The following is a 16,145-nucleotide window of genomic DNA, read 5'->3' on the forward strand; positions in this document are numbered from 1 at the left end:
AATTTAATCCATTTTGGAATAAGGCTGTGACATAACAAAATGTGGGGAAAGTGAAGGGGTGTGAATACTTTCCAGATACACTGTATATGCATGAGCAGGTCTACAACTGGGCTGTAATGGAGAGACGACCAAGACCAACAAGACGCTTGAAATCAAAATTTACAAAATGTTCATTCTAGTTTATAATATCAGTGATCTTTGAATTGACCCGATGTTAGAAACGTGTTGAGTTTCTGCTGCGTTTAGATGGGAAGCAACTTATGGACTCGGAAAGGAACTCATTCACTCATTCACATTCCCGCAGTCAACTAGTCCATCCCTACGGGGAAGGGCAAGGGGGAAAAAATAAAGCTCAGAGCATTCTAACATTTAAATATCAGCAAGGCCGGAGAGGCTTGAAAATGAAAAAGAAATTGCAAAAAACAGTCAACAATTTTAAGTACAACACATTAAAGAACAACTTCAGCCCCATGTGACTCCTCATCAGAGCTGCTTGTAACCACTGTTGTCAACCTGGTGACATTGTCGCTGGACAATTCAACTTTTCGGACCCCCTCAGCAACTTAATCAAAACCACCTAGCAACAGAACTTGAGTCTTTTTCTGATCTTCAGGAGAATGTTTGTGTTGACGCCAATACGTTTAAGCAAAGTGATGTAGAAGCACTTTCATTGTTGAAATACAGGGGTTATAAAAATTATTTGACCTACATTTTTGTATTTTATCCCTCCCCCCATCACTAAATCAATAATTTAATCAGACATTTTGCCATTGAATGCTTATGAGAATTTACCGTTCATAATTTTATATTGTTAAAACTAATCTATATCTTTACTACGACTACTTTTAGCTGCTCCCATTAGGGGTCACCCCAGCGGATCATCCGTTTCCATCTCTTCCTGTCCTCTCCATACTCCTCCGCCATCCAAGCCATCCGCATGTCCTCCCCGACCACACCCACAAACCTCCTCCTTGGCCATTCTCCTCTTTCCCTCCCTGGCAGCTCCACACTCAGCACCCCTCCCCCGATACACCCAGCATCCCTTCTCCGCACATGTCCAAACCATCTCAATCCTGCCTCTCCTACCCCGTCTCCAAACCATCCAACCCAAGCTGTCCCTCCAATATACTCATTCCCAAGCAAAATCCCAGCATCTTCAACTCCGCCACCTCCACCTCCACCTCTTGTCTTTCACTTTGACTTCATGAAAGTCCACAATGACTCAATGCTGTAAAACTTTAAGATATGAATGTACTTACCCCAAGAGGGGGGGGGTAAACCTGTCATATGAGAAAGTTTTGTAGCAGAGGCAGCCTATAAGCTTCAGAAAGAGATGAAAAAGCTGGAATGAGGGGAGTAGGAACTCTCAGCAGCCCATCTGCTATCTGTTTTGCAGGCATCACAGACTAAATGACCAGACATGACAGTCAGGTTAACAGCCCTCTGTCTCTGTCTCTTAAAATACATTCTGTACTGAGTAAAAGAGACAGAGAGAGACAAGGAAAGAGAGCCAGCAAGACATAGAGAGAGCTGAATGATTCCAGATTTGCTTTTCTCCCCAAGTGAAGACTGCGTGTCTGTGTGGGTGCACGAGCATACACTCACACAGACTCCCCCCTCCCCCTCAAGGAAACTAGCTGGTATAATCCCAACAGAGACTCCACGGTGCAGAGGTACTGTCAGAGGAGTAACAGGTCTCAGTGCTCACAGACACTCAGGGTGAGGACGAGGACACCTGGCCCTCACCTCAGGTCTGTGCAGGCGAGGAGGAGAGGCTCTGGACTCAGCCCATTGGATTCACTTCCACTATGTATCATGCACAGTAAGCACAACACACACACACACACACACACACACACACACACACACACACACACACGCACACGCACACGCACACACACACACACACACACCATTACCCTCAAAGACACATCTCTCGCAGTTGGGCACACACACACACACACACACACACACACACACACACACACACACACACACACACACACACACACCATCAAAACTCGTGGTTATAGACACACACATGTAACTCTCAGTTTGGCATGTACACAAACACAACATAACACACACAACAAAACAAAAAAAACATACACACACCCCACGTACAGCTCAGTGAACTTCATGGGTTTGGTGGCGATATTACTTTGGGGGTTGTCAAACCTGCAGTTAATTTGCTTTGATGTAATTCAGGCCCGAATTCATTATTTGCTGTCGTTGCACAAACAGGACAGTAACCGCAACATGCACTTGACATGGTGGACGGTTGAGATGGTTGAGATTTAGGAGGTGTGCACCGATGCACAACTCTGCGAGCCTAGATACGGTTACCCAGAAACCCCTTCTCTGCGAGGCTTCACTGTGTGCACCTGCACAAAAGCCTAGCCTTAATGCTGGGGTGGGGGGCATATCAGAACTCATCCTGGACTTCAAACTGCATAGGGACTTCAGAAACCATCAAAGTGGAAAAAGAAAAAAGCCCTTCCCAGCTCCAGTTATGAAAATTTGAGGGCTTTGAGGAAAAACTGTGCGAGCAGGTTTTTCAGCACAACTCGACTCACACTATCTCCAGTCAAATCGCTGTTGCTGCAAATTGCACACGGGCATTAATTTTTTATGCTCAGGAAATAGCAAGTCGTGAGGTTGGTTAAAGTACATGTTTGCTGATGACTCACTGACGCAAGAGTGGGACAACTATCGGAATACAGACCAAGGCTGGAGGGCTTTACCAAAACACTCTACTTGTTTCTCCTGGTTTCAAATTTACCTTTCCTACGTGGATCACAACTGAAATAGTTTTTCCAGCTTTGCTATACAGATACATCAAACGGACGAATCCCCATCTAGATACAAAATGTTGCCAGAACAGGTGAAATCTTAACCTCGCAAGCCAGACCAGTAAATTTTTTGGGAGCTGGGGTCTGGCCTCCCTGTCATTGAGAGTGATAAAGGTGAGGCCTCCTAATAAGTGAACGGTCCAATCGCAGCTTGGGAGACGAATCTAAACGTGTTACACAGTTGAGACGTGTCACTGGCAGTGGCAGCAGAGACGGTGATATCAATACTACTAAAGCAGTGATTTCCTTGCCATCATGTTGTGCACTGTGCCTGAGGGATGAGGCTTCTGTTTTCAGGCCTCCAAGACAGTCGAGCCATTCATCACTGCTGCCATTGCTGTTTACAATTCGGCTGTATGTTATCGCAACTAGATGGCCCAGCTGGGTCAGGCTTGATAGCTGTGATTCTGAGAGTTGTAGACAGGCCAATCATTTTAAATCGCTCTCAATGAGAGGGAGGCTAAATGGAATCTCACAAAAGATCCATGTAGGTATGGCTCGTTGGATTGCTCTGGCTAATGAAAACTACCTACCAAAAGTAAGGCACTCACCTTGCCCCCTTTGTCTGCAGTGCGCTCTGAGCTGTAGAGCTGCTCGCAAACAGAGGCAGAGGGAAGAAAAGAAGAAGAGAGAAGAAGTTGATGAGGAACAGGAGAGAAGTATGTTTGGTTAAACATAGGCGAAAAGCAAACAGGCGGAGTAATGGGATGAGACAGACCTTGATGCAAACTTAACAAGGTCTATCTCATCCACTGACAGGTTAGGCGACGAAAACACAGAGCTACTTAAAACAGAGGGAGACAGGGGTCAGTGAAAGAGTGATTATAAGTGGGAAAGTGGTGGAAAATAAGGAAGATACCCAGTAGGGGATGGGAGAAGTTTAATTCTACTGGATCAACACTAGAAGAACAAATATATTAAACACAATGCTCACTTTGTCCACGCAGTCATCAAAGAATGCCAGGCTTGTGTCTTTGTCGCTAACAAAGGAGCACTCCTCAATAAAGCGGATAAACATCTGGGTCTTGGTCATCAGCGTGTAGAACTTCTGGTGCGAGCGGTCGCGGCTCTTCAGGAACCCTGAAGGAATACAAGGGACAAGTCAACGTGTTTTACATACTGCATGTGTTGTTAAAACAATAAGTTGCCTCTCTAAGAAGGGAAAAGATTGATCGGTGTTACACATAACCAGTTTACTTTCACAGCTCAGCTCGCCTGCTACCGTGAGAGGGATCAGCTGTTAAAATGTGCATCCCGCTGTGGTAAACAACATGAATTATCCAATAAATGGCTCCATGTAGAATCATCCATTTTTCTTGGTCGGGATGATGCAAGCCAACAGAATGTTATTAGTGTAATGGCTTATTTGGGATGCATAGCAACATGATGAATGGCTTTCTTAATAGGTGCTGAAAGCAGCAGCACAAGAATAACAGACCACTGGTACTGTGGGACCCAAGACAAGGATGAATAGCCTTTGGCCAGCACAGTAGAGGTAGAGGTCAAGCGTCCCCGCCAAGTAACACTTGAGATATCTGAATCAGACATCTCAAAAAAAAATATCTGTGAAGAGTGTCTATCAGACTCTCTGATAGACACTCTTCACACATATTTTTTTCCGCCTCTGTCTCCCCAACTGTACCTGGCCAATTACCCCACTCTTCCGAGCCATCCTGGTCACTGCTCCACCCCACCTGCCAATCCGGGGAGGGCTGCAGACTGAGGAGTTTCGCCAGGGGCACATAGCACGTGGGAGGATCACACTATTCCCCCCAGTTCCCCCTCCCCCCTGAACAGGTGCCCCAACCGACCAGAGGGGGCGCTAGTGCAGCGACCAGGACACATACCCACATCCGGCTTCCCATACGCAGACACGGCCAGTTGTGTCTGTAGGGACACCCGACCAGGCCGGAGCTAACATGGGGATTCGAACCAGCAATCCCCATGTTGGTAGGCAACGGAATAGACTGCTATGCTACCCGGACACCCTTCACAGATATTTAAACTCTCTCTCTCTAACACATGAACATACTAGTAACCAACTGTTGAAATATATATAATCTCAAACCAACCCCACTTCTAACAATTTAGCAGAAAGGTCATCTGACACCAGAAATGTCCAATGACAGGTCCCCGGATAATCCACCCCAAACCGTCACCCTGCATGTGATCAGTTTGCATGGTTCACACTGATGTGAAATACTATATACATTTGCCATTATTAGTACAAGTCTGGTTCATCCACCAACAGCAACAGTTCATAACCGAAGAAATTAGCAAAGACGGAGTGCAGATTTTGATAAATCTGTATTAATTCTTATGTTAATATAGCAAATATTAGCCATTATGTGCATATATCTTACTGTATATAAAACAAATTTAAATAAGCATCACAAAAAATATACTGTCAGGGAAAAAAAAGGTATAAAGCATAAATAGACAAAGCTGCAAAACTCTAAGGTATATTCTGAGGTGCGAAACTAGAAGTACTTTTGCATCTTAGACATCATTAAAGGTGATACAGCCTGTTAATCCTTTAGTGGCCACACCTTCATGCTTACTCATCCATGAACATGCGTCCGCTTCTTAAGTGATTATGTAACAGGGCTGCAGGGGTTTCCTTAAATAATGAAATAAAAGCCACACCTTTCCTATGGAATATGTCCTATAATTCACACTCTACACAACCTTGGCCATGCCGATCCTTTAGAGAATTAGCCATCACAGCCAAACTTACTTCAGCTGTGATATGAGCCGGCTTCAACGGGCCGTGGTCCAAAAACCAGACTCACTGCAGTGTTGGCTTGCTGATATTTTCCATCTGCAAACAGCCTTGAACCCCCGGTCCCCTAAATTCTTTCATCCCCACATCACGCGCAATTTCAATGTCCTCCCCAACTCCCCAAACAGTTTTTGTGTGTATGCATGTGTGCATGAGTGATAATGGGGGGGGGGGGGCACTTATGAAGGCTCATGTATTAAACAACACCAGCTGCTATTGAAGCACACCAACTGCAGAAAGTGCTACAGTTTTAGCCCCTAAATTCTCATCAATAATCATTTAACATCATACTAAGGCTGTGGATTAAAGCACCTTTATAGCTACTGGTAAGAAACTAAGGACACCTGAGATGCATGTTGTATTGTGTAAGCTACACAAACCTTTGTGAATAAAATTCTAGCATTAGTATTCAATACATATTGACAGGTGTTTGGTACTGTATGTTGCAAAATATAGGGGATGGATTTCAAATATGGTTTAGAGCCCCTTCTGATAGCAGTAGGAACATGGACAGAATTCTGTAACTGTCTTGGGCTCCCAACTCCATCGTACAATCGTCAGCCACTATACCTTGGAGGTCGAAGAGCGAGCTAGCATCAGTGGCTTTCTCTGAGGGTGCCTGGGTGATGGGTCGCAGGTAGGAGCGGTAACCCTTCAAAATAGCCGCCATGAAGCGCAGGAAAGCTTCCTGGATCTCCAGTTCCAGCATGTGGAGGCTCTTACCGCAGTTGAGCTCAGATGAATCACTCATGCTGGGCTCCAGCAGCCCATCAGGCCTGTGCTGACCTGAAGCAGGGCAAAACATAAATACAGTGAACAGCTGCTACTACTACGAACCTCTAAGTTTTTACTTGTTTGGAAAGGTTGAATTAGCATTTCAAATGGATACTTCGACTGAAAAATGTAATGACATTTTGTTAGAGCTGCTGTGATTTAAGGAATGGAGAGAATGGATTTTTCTGTTGTGCACTTATATACAACAAAAAACTTTCAGATTATCAAATTTCAGTGTGTGCAGTTAGTATTGCAGCTGAGGTTGCACTTGGCAGGGTAAATAGATATTCAGAAGTTTCAACTGCAATAGCAGAAAAATATTCTACTCACAAAAGTCAAGTGTGGTGTATGAAACACTAATACTGTTCTAAAACTGTTTAAGTAGATAACTGGAAAGTGCACACGGCAGACTTATGACAGTAACGTAGTATATTTATTATTACGCTGTAACAACCTAGCTATCCCGAGTAGAGCGGAGTACCAAGAGAACGCCCTGGTGGCGATTCTGCCTTATATACTCTTCAGGAACAACCAATAGCTGACCTCCACCTCATTCAGCACCAATCACATTTGAATGTGCACATTCAAAACCAACCAACCCACACTGGTTAATATTCTGTGTTGGGAACACCACATCAAGCAAGAGAGATAACATAAGATACAAGAATCTATTAATTTAGCCTCACAATAGTTGAGCAACACATAGATAAAATATTTTGATTTGCTCTGAAAACCTCAACTAGGCCAGAAGTGCATTTCACTTTACTTAACTCCTGGTTAAATTGGGTGTTAGAGGAGCTCCAAGACCACAGAGACCAGACATAGGCAACCATTTCCCATGGAGTGTGAAGTGAATGCAACATTCCCTTCTAACCACTCACTACACCTAGATGATCTCATTGTTTGCCCTGTCACTACCAGCATTGTATTGCATCACCATCAGCGTTGCATCCAATGCGTCGCTCTACATGCTTTACAGGGCATGTACAGATCACAGCTTGCCAAGTGCGGGTTTTTCGAAAAATGTCTGGATATTCAGCACCTGAGTGTGATTAATTAGAAGGGAAACGTGCATACGCCTGAAAATCCATGAAACACGGTTGCCTATGTCGAACAGAGGCTATAGTTCATCTTACAGCAGTTGTGTCCAATCATGTGCCATGGAGGACCATGTGTATGCAGGTTTTCGCTCTGGCCCGTAACCACTCCAGCTGATTTCACAGGGGAGACTTAATCTGGTGTTGTTTGGGTTGGAATGAAAACCTGCATACACATGGCTCTTCATGGCACATTGAAGACATGGGGATCATAACACCATTGGGTCGAATTGAGATGGGATTTTTAACTTATTACTCAAAACAAAACTGAGCAATGAACTGACTAACAGGAGGTTTCCACTGCATAGAAAAGTAGGATACACTAAAAGTATAATTTTCTTTGTGTGTGCATGTTGGATTTCCTTTAAACGTAATGCATCAATAAAATGGCAGATTACAAGAAGATAAAGCCATCAAGCCATCAATATATAGCTCCCAGCGAACCTGTGACTGAAAAAACATGACAAGTTGGCATAATGGCATAATTTGTATTTTTAATCAACATAGTAAACCAAACAAGTTCACTTCATTGCTAAAACTAAAGTAAAAATTTTGGTGAAAAACATTTTTTTTTTTTAGTTTTCTTTTTTTGTATCTATGGAAAAAACAATAGCTGACCAACATTGGCGATGCAATTGATGAAGACTTAAAAACCAGGATGTCTGATGAGGCCTAAGTCTGTATGGAAGACGTTTATCATTTTAGTTTGTTTTCAGTCATTTTTATGCATTCATATCTATGCTCGGTACTCACCATCAGCCAGTTGCTGGTGGAGATGATTCAGCGCATTCATTAGGTTTTTACAGGCTTTCTTTGGCAGGATCTTCCATGTGAGTGCCCGCTTATCTTCATGGCTGGAAAAGCAGAAACTTGCAGTAAAGTTTTTTGTGAGGCCGGGAGGCCGAAAAAAAAGAGTAGAGGTCCCTTAACAGAAGCCTGGACCACCCTAAAGCCATCTGGCTGATAACAAGGTCCAAAAATGATGCAAACCATTACTAAACTGGCCTGACAGTCCAGAAAATTGCATTTTGTTCATTTTAAAATGCAAGTGACAATATAAAGTAACCATTTCCTTCCAGGCTCTCTAAAAAAAGCTCTTGTCTATAAGCTTAGAACTAATGAGCCTGCAGTGATGTAGTCTGATGAATAAAGAGACAGAATAGTGGCAGGGATGATAAGGTGGAACACTGTCCTCTATGACTGACCCCCACCCCCCATCACACATAAACACAGTGGCACTGTACAATATCCACCATGACACCATGACAGATCATTAATGTCGCAGAACTAAGCTTGATATATATATATATATATATATATATATATATATATATATATATATATATATATATATATATATATATATATATATATATATATATATATATATATTGCCCTATGATGGCCTGGCGGCCTGTCCAGGGTGTCTCCCCGCCTGCTGCCCAATGACTGCTGGGACAGGCTCCAGCATCCCCGTGACCCTGAGAGCAGGATAAGCAGTTTGGATAATGGAATGGAAAAAATAAACTCCACTATAATTTGCAGATTTACAAGTCTGAACAGTAACAGCTAGCGTAATTCGTTGCTATGTGAGCATTTTAGCAGCTGCCTGAGCCTCACTGGAAGATGGTGTTGGTATCCAGATCCACGCAGCTGACGTCTGGTGGAGGGTCATACAGGTCAAAGTAGCGGGAGTCCACGCCCACTATGAAGGGGCAAGGAGCGCTCAACACATCAGCCAGCGCCAGGGGGCAAAGGGGGATGTAAGGACACGGCCAATGGAAAGGGAATATCATCTGAGGAGGACGAGGACAAAGACGAGGAGAAGGAGTAGTGACAGGTGATGGGTGAGAGAGAGATGGAAACATCGAAAGAAACAAAGAAAGAAAGTGAGACGGCCAGAAAGAACTCAGTCACTCAAATAAGATGTACAGCCATACAAACAGCTGCTAGCAACACTGAGCAAAACTACCCTGTGTTGGTCTCACTTACAGAAACCAGAGCCTCAGTGACACTGGTCAGTACTGCTGGTCGTAGAGAGTGGACCAGGATCTTGTGTTCTGTGACAGCAAAAACCAACAGTGTGACAGCGTTCTCTGGTCCGAGGCTCTGCAGCAATGTGGAGAACCGTCCACCACTGGGATGAGGGGAAATAACAACAATATGGGAATAAAATCAGATCATTTTGAAATATTGCATGCGTTACAAACAAAGTTTCATGACCTTAAATTTACAATCCTGAAGATCATCTTCTTTGTTTCACTTGTTGACACCTATGGGGGACATGGTAATTGCAGTGGTATTTGATCACTCCAAATACCAGAGAGCCATTCAAAATGAAACCAGTATTGTTGTGTCAGTACCTTTCCCACCACCAAACAAAAAATGCAATTGACATTTTAGCTATTGATTTAGCTTTTTACATCACATTTTAGCTATTGAAGTTGTATTATTAAAGGTCTCCAGGCATAGGCAACCATCTTGCCATGGAATGCCAAGTGTATGCAAGATTTCCCTCTAACCACTTGCTACAACATCTTCTACAAGCTTGCTCTGCCATAATCTTCTTGTTGGCAAAAACAACTTTGCAACTTCTTCGAACTGGCTGCTACCCACCTTATTCCTTCACATCTGGCAGGCATGGTGCAAGTTCTATCCAACAGATACCATTAAAAATAAGCAACTACAAAAGTGTTCATGATTTGCATATTTGTGAGAGGGGGTACAGAGGGCACCAAAAAAGGAGAAAAACTCTCACCTGAGTGGTAATGGAGAAGACACCGGCTGGCTCAGCATCAGGCTGTCATGAGGGGAGAGCTGTGGAGAAATTAGAAGATGGGATGAATCACTCCCCTTCAAAGCCAAAATGTCTAAGTTGAATCAATGCATTACAAACGCAGGTAACAAGAACTCTGAGATGAAAGGTCATCTCATGCTAAAAAAAAAAAATCACTGCAATCAGACTCACACTTGATGCAGCAGGCTCTACAGAATACAAAATGAAACTTGTTTATAGGCTTGGGCTTGAAAACAGTTCAGCTTGAGACACTTGAACTCACCTGCACCAGGATCCGGGGTCTCTGGGAGGAAGGGAAGGGAACTTTGTGCATAAAGTGAGAGATGTGCCTGGAAAGAAGAAGGAAAATTAGAGGAAAGGCAAGAAGCCAAAAATAACTGCAGTGGAAGTGGGCGTAATCCGTCAATGTACGCCTCTCAGATGGTCTTGGAGTTATGAGCTGCAGTAAAATAAAGATAGTACGAATCATCTGCCCCACACCTCCAGACCAAAGCAAAGTCAGCATGGGATGTGTGGTATAAATTTAGTCAAACTGACCCCATTTCAGAAGCTTGTATGAGGGATTATGCACACTGACCAAAGAGAAAGTTTGCTCCTTGATTCCTGCAAGAGAAACTCTCATGCTTTACAAAGAAATAGAGCCTCTGTCCCATAGAAGATGCAATAAAAAGGAAAAAAATTGAAAAGTTATTAGCAATGCTCAGTAACAGTTACAGCATTCAGTTTTATCTCTAAAGCCAAGACATTAAGGCAAAACAATAACACAACAAATCACAAAGCTCCATGTTTTCTGTCACAGAAACATACGGGGAAAAAGATGAAAAATTAATAAATTATTTAAACATTCAGTGGTTGTTACAGCAACCACAGTTTCATATCAGTAAGGTGAGAAACTGTAAATTCATTCATAAAGTGAAACTTAAAACTAAAATAATAATAATAATTACAAAAACACATCACAACATGAGGCTGAAAGCAGATAAGATGTTTTGGAAACTAGTGTCTTACTTCTCAATGGGCAGTGCGTGAGGACCGGAGATGGAGTACCGATACAGGAATGTGAGGAACTTGCGGAAGGCGTCAAAGAAGGGCCAGTGGGAGAGGAGGCAGATGCACTTGTTGGTGTGGACTGTGCGCAGGGCCAAAGTGCTGGAGGATTTGGGTTTGTTGGGCTCTGGGTCCTGCAGGCAAAGCTGAGAGCACTGCCTGTCTGTCAGGCACTCCGGGGGGTAGGGCTCATAGAACTGAATGGCAGCACCGTAGACCTGCAACACAGGACATTTGATATGTGCAGGAAGTCATGAAATATCCAAACAAAAGACCCAAAACTGGCTGGCAAGTAGAATGTTTACGTCACAGACCAGTCTGACACCAAGACCTGATAAGAGTCTTCAACTCTCTCTGTGGCAGATCAGTCATAATTTTTTTCTATAGAAGACCACCTCGTGGCGGATTATCCCTTACTTGAGCTGTTGATGACATCTATGTTTTCTACATATCTGTATACTGGCAGCTCAACTGATTTAGCCATAGATAAGATATAGATATTCTGCATGTACATACACTACCGTTCAAAAGTTTGGGATCACCCAAACAATTTCGTGTTTTCCATGAAAAGTCACACTTATTCACCACCATATGTTGTGAAATGAATAGAAAATAGAGTCAAGACATTGACAAGGTTAGAAATAATGATTTGTATTTGAAATAAGATTTTTTTTACATCAAACTTTGCTTTCGTCAAAGAATCCTCCATTTGCAGCAATTACAGCATTGCAGACCTTTGGCATTCTAGCTGTTAATTTGTTGAGGTAATCTGGAGAAATTGCACCCCACGCTTCCAGAAGCAGCTCCCACAAGTTGGATTGGTTGGATGGGCACTTCTTTGAGCAGATTGAGTTTCTGGAGCATCACATTTGTGGGGTCAATTAAACGCTCAAAATGGCCAGAAAAAGAGAACTTTCATCTGAAACTCGACAGTCTATTCTTGTTCTTAGAAATGAAGGCTATTCCATGCGAGAAATTGCTAAGAAATTGAAGATTTCCAACACCGGTGTGTACTACTCCCTTCAGAGGACAGCACAAACAGGCTCTAACAGGTACTATTTAATGAAGATGCCAGTTGGGGACCTGTGAGGCGTCTGTTTCTCAAACTAGAGACTCTAATGTACTTATCTTCTTGCTCAGTTGTGCAACGCGGCCTCCCACTTCTTTTTCTACCCCTGATGTACCCCGGTGCACACCCTGAAGGGCTCGGATTCCTGGCCTCCAATGGTCACACGTGCCATCATCCCCACGTGCAATCTTTGAAGGATGTTGACAAACTTTCGTGGACAGCCAAACTTCAGGAGGATGTTCCATAGGATGTCCCTGTTGACTGTGTCGAAAGCCTTTGACAGGTCGATAAAGGCTATGAAGAGGTTCTGATGTTGCTCCCTGCACTTCTCTTGGAGTTGCCGTGCTGTGAACACCATGTCCACAGTACGCCTATTCCTCCTAAACCCACACTGTGACTCAGGCAACAGCTCCTCTGAGATGTGTTTTACCAGCCTGTGTAACATGAGTTTGGCCAGGACTTTTCCAGCAACAGCCAGTAGTGAAATGCCACGGCTGTTGCCACAGAGGGACTTGTCTCCTTTGCCTTTATATATGGAGATGATGTTAGCATCCCTCCACTGCTGAGGGACAGTTTCATTCTTCCATACGTGTGAGATGAACAGGAAAAGTGCACGGGTGCAGAGGTAGCCTCCCTGTTTAAAAATCTCTGCAGGGATACTGTCAGGGCCAGGGGTCTTGTTATTTTTCAGCGACCTAACTGCACAATGAACCTCTTCAAAGGTTGGTGGAAGGTCAAGGTCTTGGATGGTGGGGCGGACAGGTAGTTCATCCAAGATCGAGGGATCTGTTGGGGAGGGCTGGTTCAAAAGAGTCTCAAAATGTTCTGCCCATCTTTTTGTGATGAGTTTCTGGTCCTTTATGAGGGTGGTACCATCATCAGACTTCAGGGGGGAGACAGAGCAGTTTCTTGGGCCGTAGATGGTTTTCACTGCATCATAAAAGTTGTGCATATCATTTCTATCGGCATGGGATTGTATTTCATTTGCCTTCGATATCCACCACTCATTCTGCAGGGCACGCAATTTTGACTGCACCTCTCTCCTGGATGCTTGCCATTGTTGCCGGAGTGTAGCTGATGTGGGATTGTTGAGGACAGCACTATGTGCTTTATGCATGCCTTTGAGTATGGAAGTTATTGTGCCTGTGTTGTCATTTAACCAGTCCTGGTGTTTTCTGCTCTTGTAACCGATGGATTGGGATGCTGCCTTGTAGAGTCTGGAGCTCACGGAAGACCATTTCCTGTCAATGGAATCATCCGTGCTCAAGAGAAGCTCAATGTCTTCCAGGTTTTCAGCCAGAGAGAGGCGGAGATTGTTCTGGACCTCAGCCTTTTCTAGCCGGGTACAGTCAAGCCTCTTCTTTCCTGAACTCTGGAGGCGAACAGCAGGGCGTACCTCCACCTGGAGCCTGGTCATGATGAGCCGGTGATCTGTCCAGCACTCAGCACCTCTCATTGCACGAGTGAGTAAGACGTCTTTTGTATCAGCACGTCTCACAATGATGTAGTCCAATAGGTGCCAATGTTTGGAGCGTGGGTGCATCCAGGATGTTTTGTGCTTATTTTTTAATTGGAAGAGGGTGTTTGTAATGGTCAAGCCATGCTCAGCACAGAGGCTTAGGAGGCGCAGTCCATTTGCACTGACTTTCCCAATGCCATGCCCACCAATGACACCACTCCACACCTTGTTGTCTTTCCCCACTCTGGCATTGAAATCGCCCAGCAAAAAGATCTTGTCCTCCTTGGGTATATGACGGAGAGCCTCATCTAGTGACTGATAGAAGCGGTCCTTTACGTCATCCTCTGATGGCAGTGTTGGTGCATAGGCACCTAGGAGGGTGGCATAACGTTTCTTGGCCAGAGGGATCTTGAGTGACATGAGCCTTTCACTTATGCCAATCGGTGTTTCAGTGAGTCTTGGTAGGAGGCTGTTTTTTATTGCAAATCCCACACCATGCTGATGTTGTCCTCCTGCAGGGTATCCCTTCCAGAAGAAGGTGTAGGTGTCCTCCTTCAGGGAGCCTTCATCCAGGAACCTGGTTTCACTGAGTGCAGCAATGTCAATATTGTAGCGATTGAGTTCCGCTGCAATTAGTGCAGTCCTTCGCTGAGGTCTTTCGGCATTAACGTCCAGCAGAGTTCTTATGTTCCATGTTGCCAGTTTAAAGGGAATTATTTTCTTTTTTTTATTTCGACCGCAGAGTGGAATGTCCCAATAGGTGCGGTAGCCTATCCAGGATGTTTTGATTGGGCAATGTTTAGGCCACCTTTTCTAGGCCCCTCCCCAGTTGGGGTGAGCAGTGTGGCTCCTAAATAGGGCTGCTCAGACACACAGGGGTCTGCCGAGAGCAGCTGCCACTCAAGCCCAGCTGCTGGCGACCATGAATAGCCCTGTGCCGCTGGCGTGCAGGGGTCTGATTAGGAGCTTCCAGTGCATTCATACCTGCTCCCATCACCAGACACCCCATCGCCGCCAGACTTTGATCCATATTCCGGTTGCTGGTCTCACCGAGGCAGAGGTGGATACCTGCGCAAAGAGATTATTTACAGTGCCGCTTCGGGGTGCGCATGTCCCAGCAGCACTTCTTCACTGTGAGAGGGTGGGATCTGGTGGCAAGGGGGGCCCAAGACGACCAGCACTCTTCCACAGCTGCAGGAGGCTGCCGGAGCTCCAGTCTGTCAGAGGACCGCCTATCGTGCGCCGCCATGCACATTGCTTTTCTCTCAGGGTGTGCTCCCCTAGCCTTTGTCGTCCTACACTTACCCACAAGACAGTGGGACAGTAGTTGGTCAATGCCAGGGCGTATCCACTTCACATGGGCCTGCGCATTAGACCTCTGGGGACCACTGTAGCTCCGAGATCCCCTACAGTTTAGCCAGGGACCGCAAGGTACCCAGTTACCATGTGTGGCCACGAGGAGGCACTGCAGGAGTCTTGGCGGTAGAGAGGCTATGTACCGGCAGGGGAGACTTACGCACTCGGCTCCTCTTTTCACCCCCACAAAGAGGGCTAGCCGGCGGCAGTAGCTGAGAGCAGAGAGTAGCAAGCAGAAGCAGCATGCAGCATGCACTAACTACAAGCGCTACTACCCCAGTATTACTGCACTGACGCATCACACACGCCCTGTGCATCACACACACACCCACACACAAACATGCACACACACCTATAAACACACACAGACATAAAAAAATTGCATACATTTACACAAAAACCATAAACTCTCCTGCCCCCATATGTACTCTTAACAGCTTAAAGTTTAGATAGGTTGTGGTGGTCCAAGAGTCCACTGAGGGCAGTAAGAGGTCAGGAACTCTATCTTTTTGGTTCCACTGATTCCTCTATGTGTGTGTGTGTGTGTGAGAGAGAGAGAGAGAGAGAGAGAGAGAGAGAGAGAGAGAGAGAGAGAGAGAGAGAGAGAGAGAGAGAGAGAGAGAGAGAGAGAGAGTGTGAGTGACCCAATTACACCTGGTATTAACATGTCATTTGTATGCAGATACATTATCCAGATAAGGAAAAATGCAGACTAATGCAAGGTGCAAATGCGTCATGATCGTATCTGCCTGACTACATCTGGAGGTAGTCTGGCTTGCACTGTGTTCAGATCTTAGGTCAGTCTAACCCAATCTGTACAACGTGCTGGCATCCGTACCTATACAACGCCATCATTCCTGCTCTAACCTTTGACCGTGAATACCTCCGGACCAGTACCAGGATTTTCAACGA

The 16,145-nt window shown here is 44.8% G+C and overlaps 1 protein-coding gene across 1 annotated transcript in view; it reads right to left on the reverse strand.

Moving 5' to 3' along the window:
• The window catches only part of LOC130111955 (C-myc promoter-binding protein-like), a 109,821-nt gene that overhangs the window by 60,953 nt on the left and 32,723 nt on the right, over window positions 1-16,145 (reverse strand). Inside the window, exons 6-15 of the mRNA XM_056279262.1 lie at window positions 11,311-11,567; window positions 10,565-10,631; window positions 10,264-10,322; window positions 9,498-9,642; window positions 9,126-9,301; window positions 8,259-8,359; window positions 6,811-6,818; window positions 6,205-6,415; window positions 3,787-3,932; window positions 3,404-3,442 (exon numbers count right to left, since the gene is read on the reverse strand). Coding sequence (XP_056135237.1) covers window positions 3,404-3,442; window positions 3,787-3,932; window positions 6,205-6,415; window positions 6,811-6,818; window positions 8,259-8,359; window positions 9,126-9,301; window positions 9,498-9,642; window positions 10,264-10,322; window positions 10,565-10,631; window positions 11,311-11,567 — 1,209 coding nt within the window. The remainder of the gene's footprint in view (window positions 1-3,403; window positions 3,443-3,786; window positions 3,933-6,204; window positions 6,416-6,810; window positions 6,819-8,258; window positions 8,360-9,125; window positions 9,302-9,497; window positions 9,643-10,263; window positions 10,323-10,564; window positions 10,632-11,310; window positions 11,568-16,145) is intronic.

Source organism: Lampris incognitus, chromosome 4 (assembly GCF_029633865.1).
Source record: "Lampris incognitus isolate fLamInc1 chromosome 4, fLamInc1.hap2, whole genome shotgun sequence".
Classification (NCBI taxonomy): Eukaryota; Metazoa; Chordata; class Actinopteri; order Lampriformes; family Lampridae; genus Lampris; species Lampris incognitus.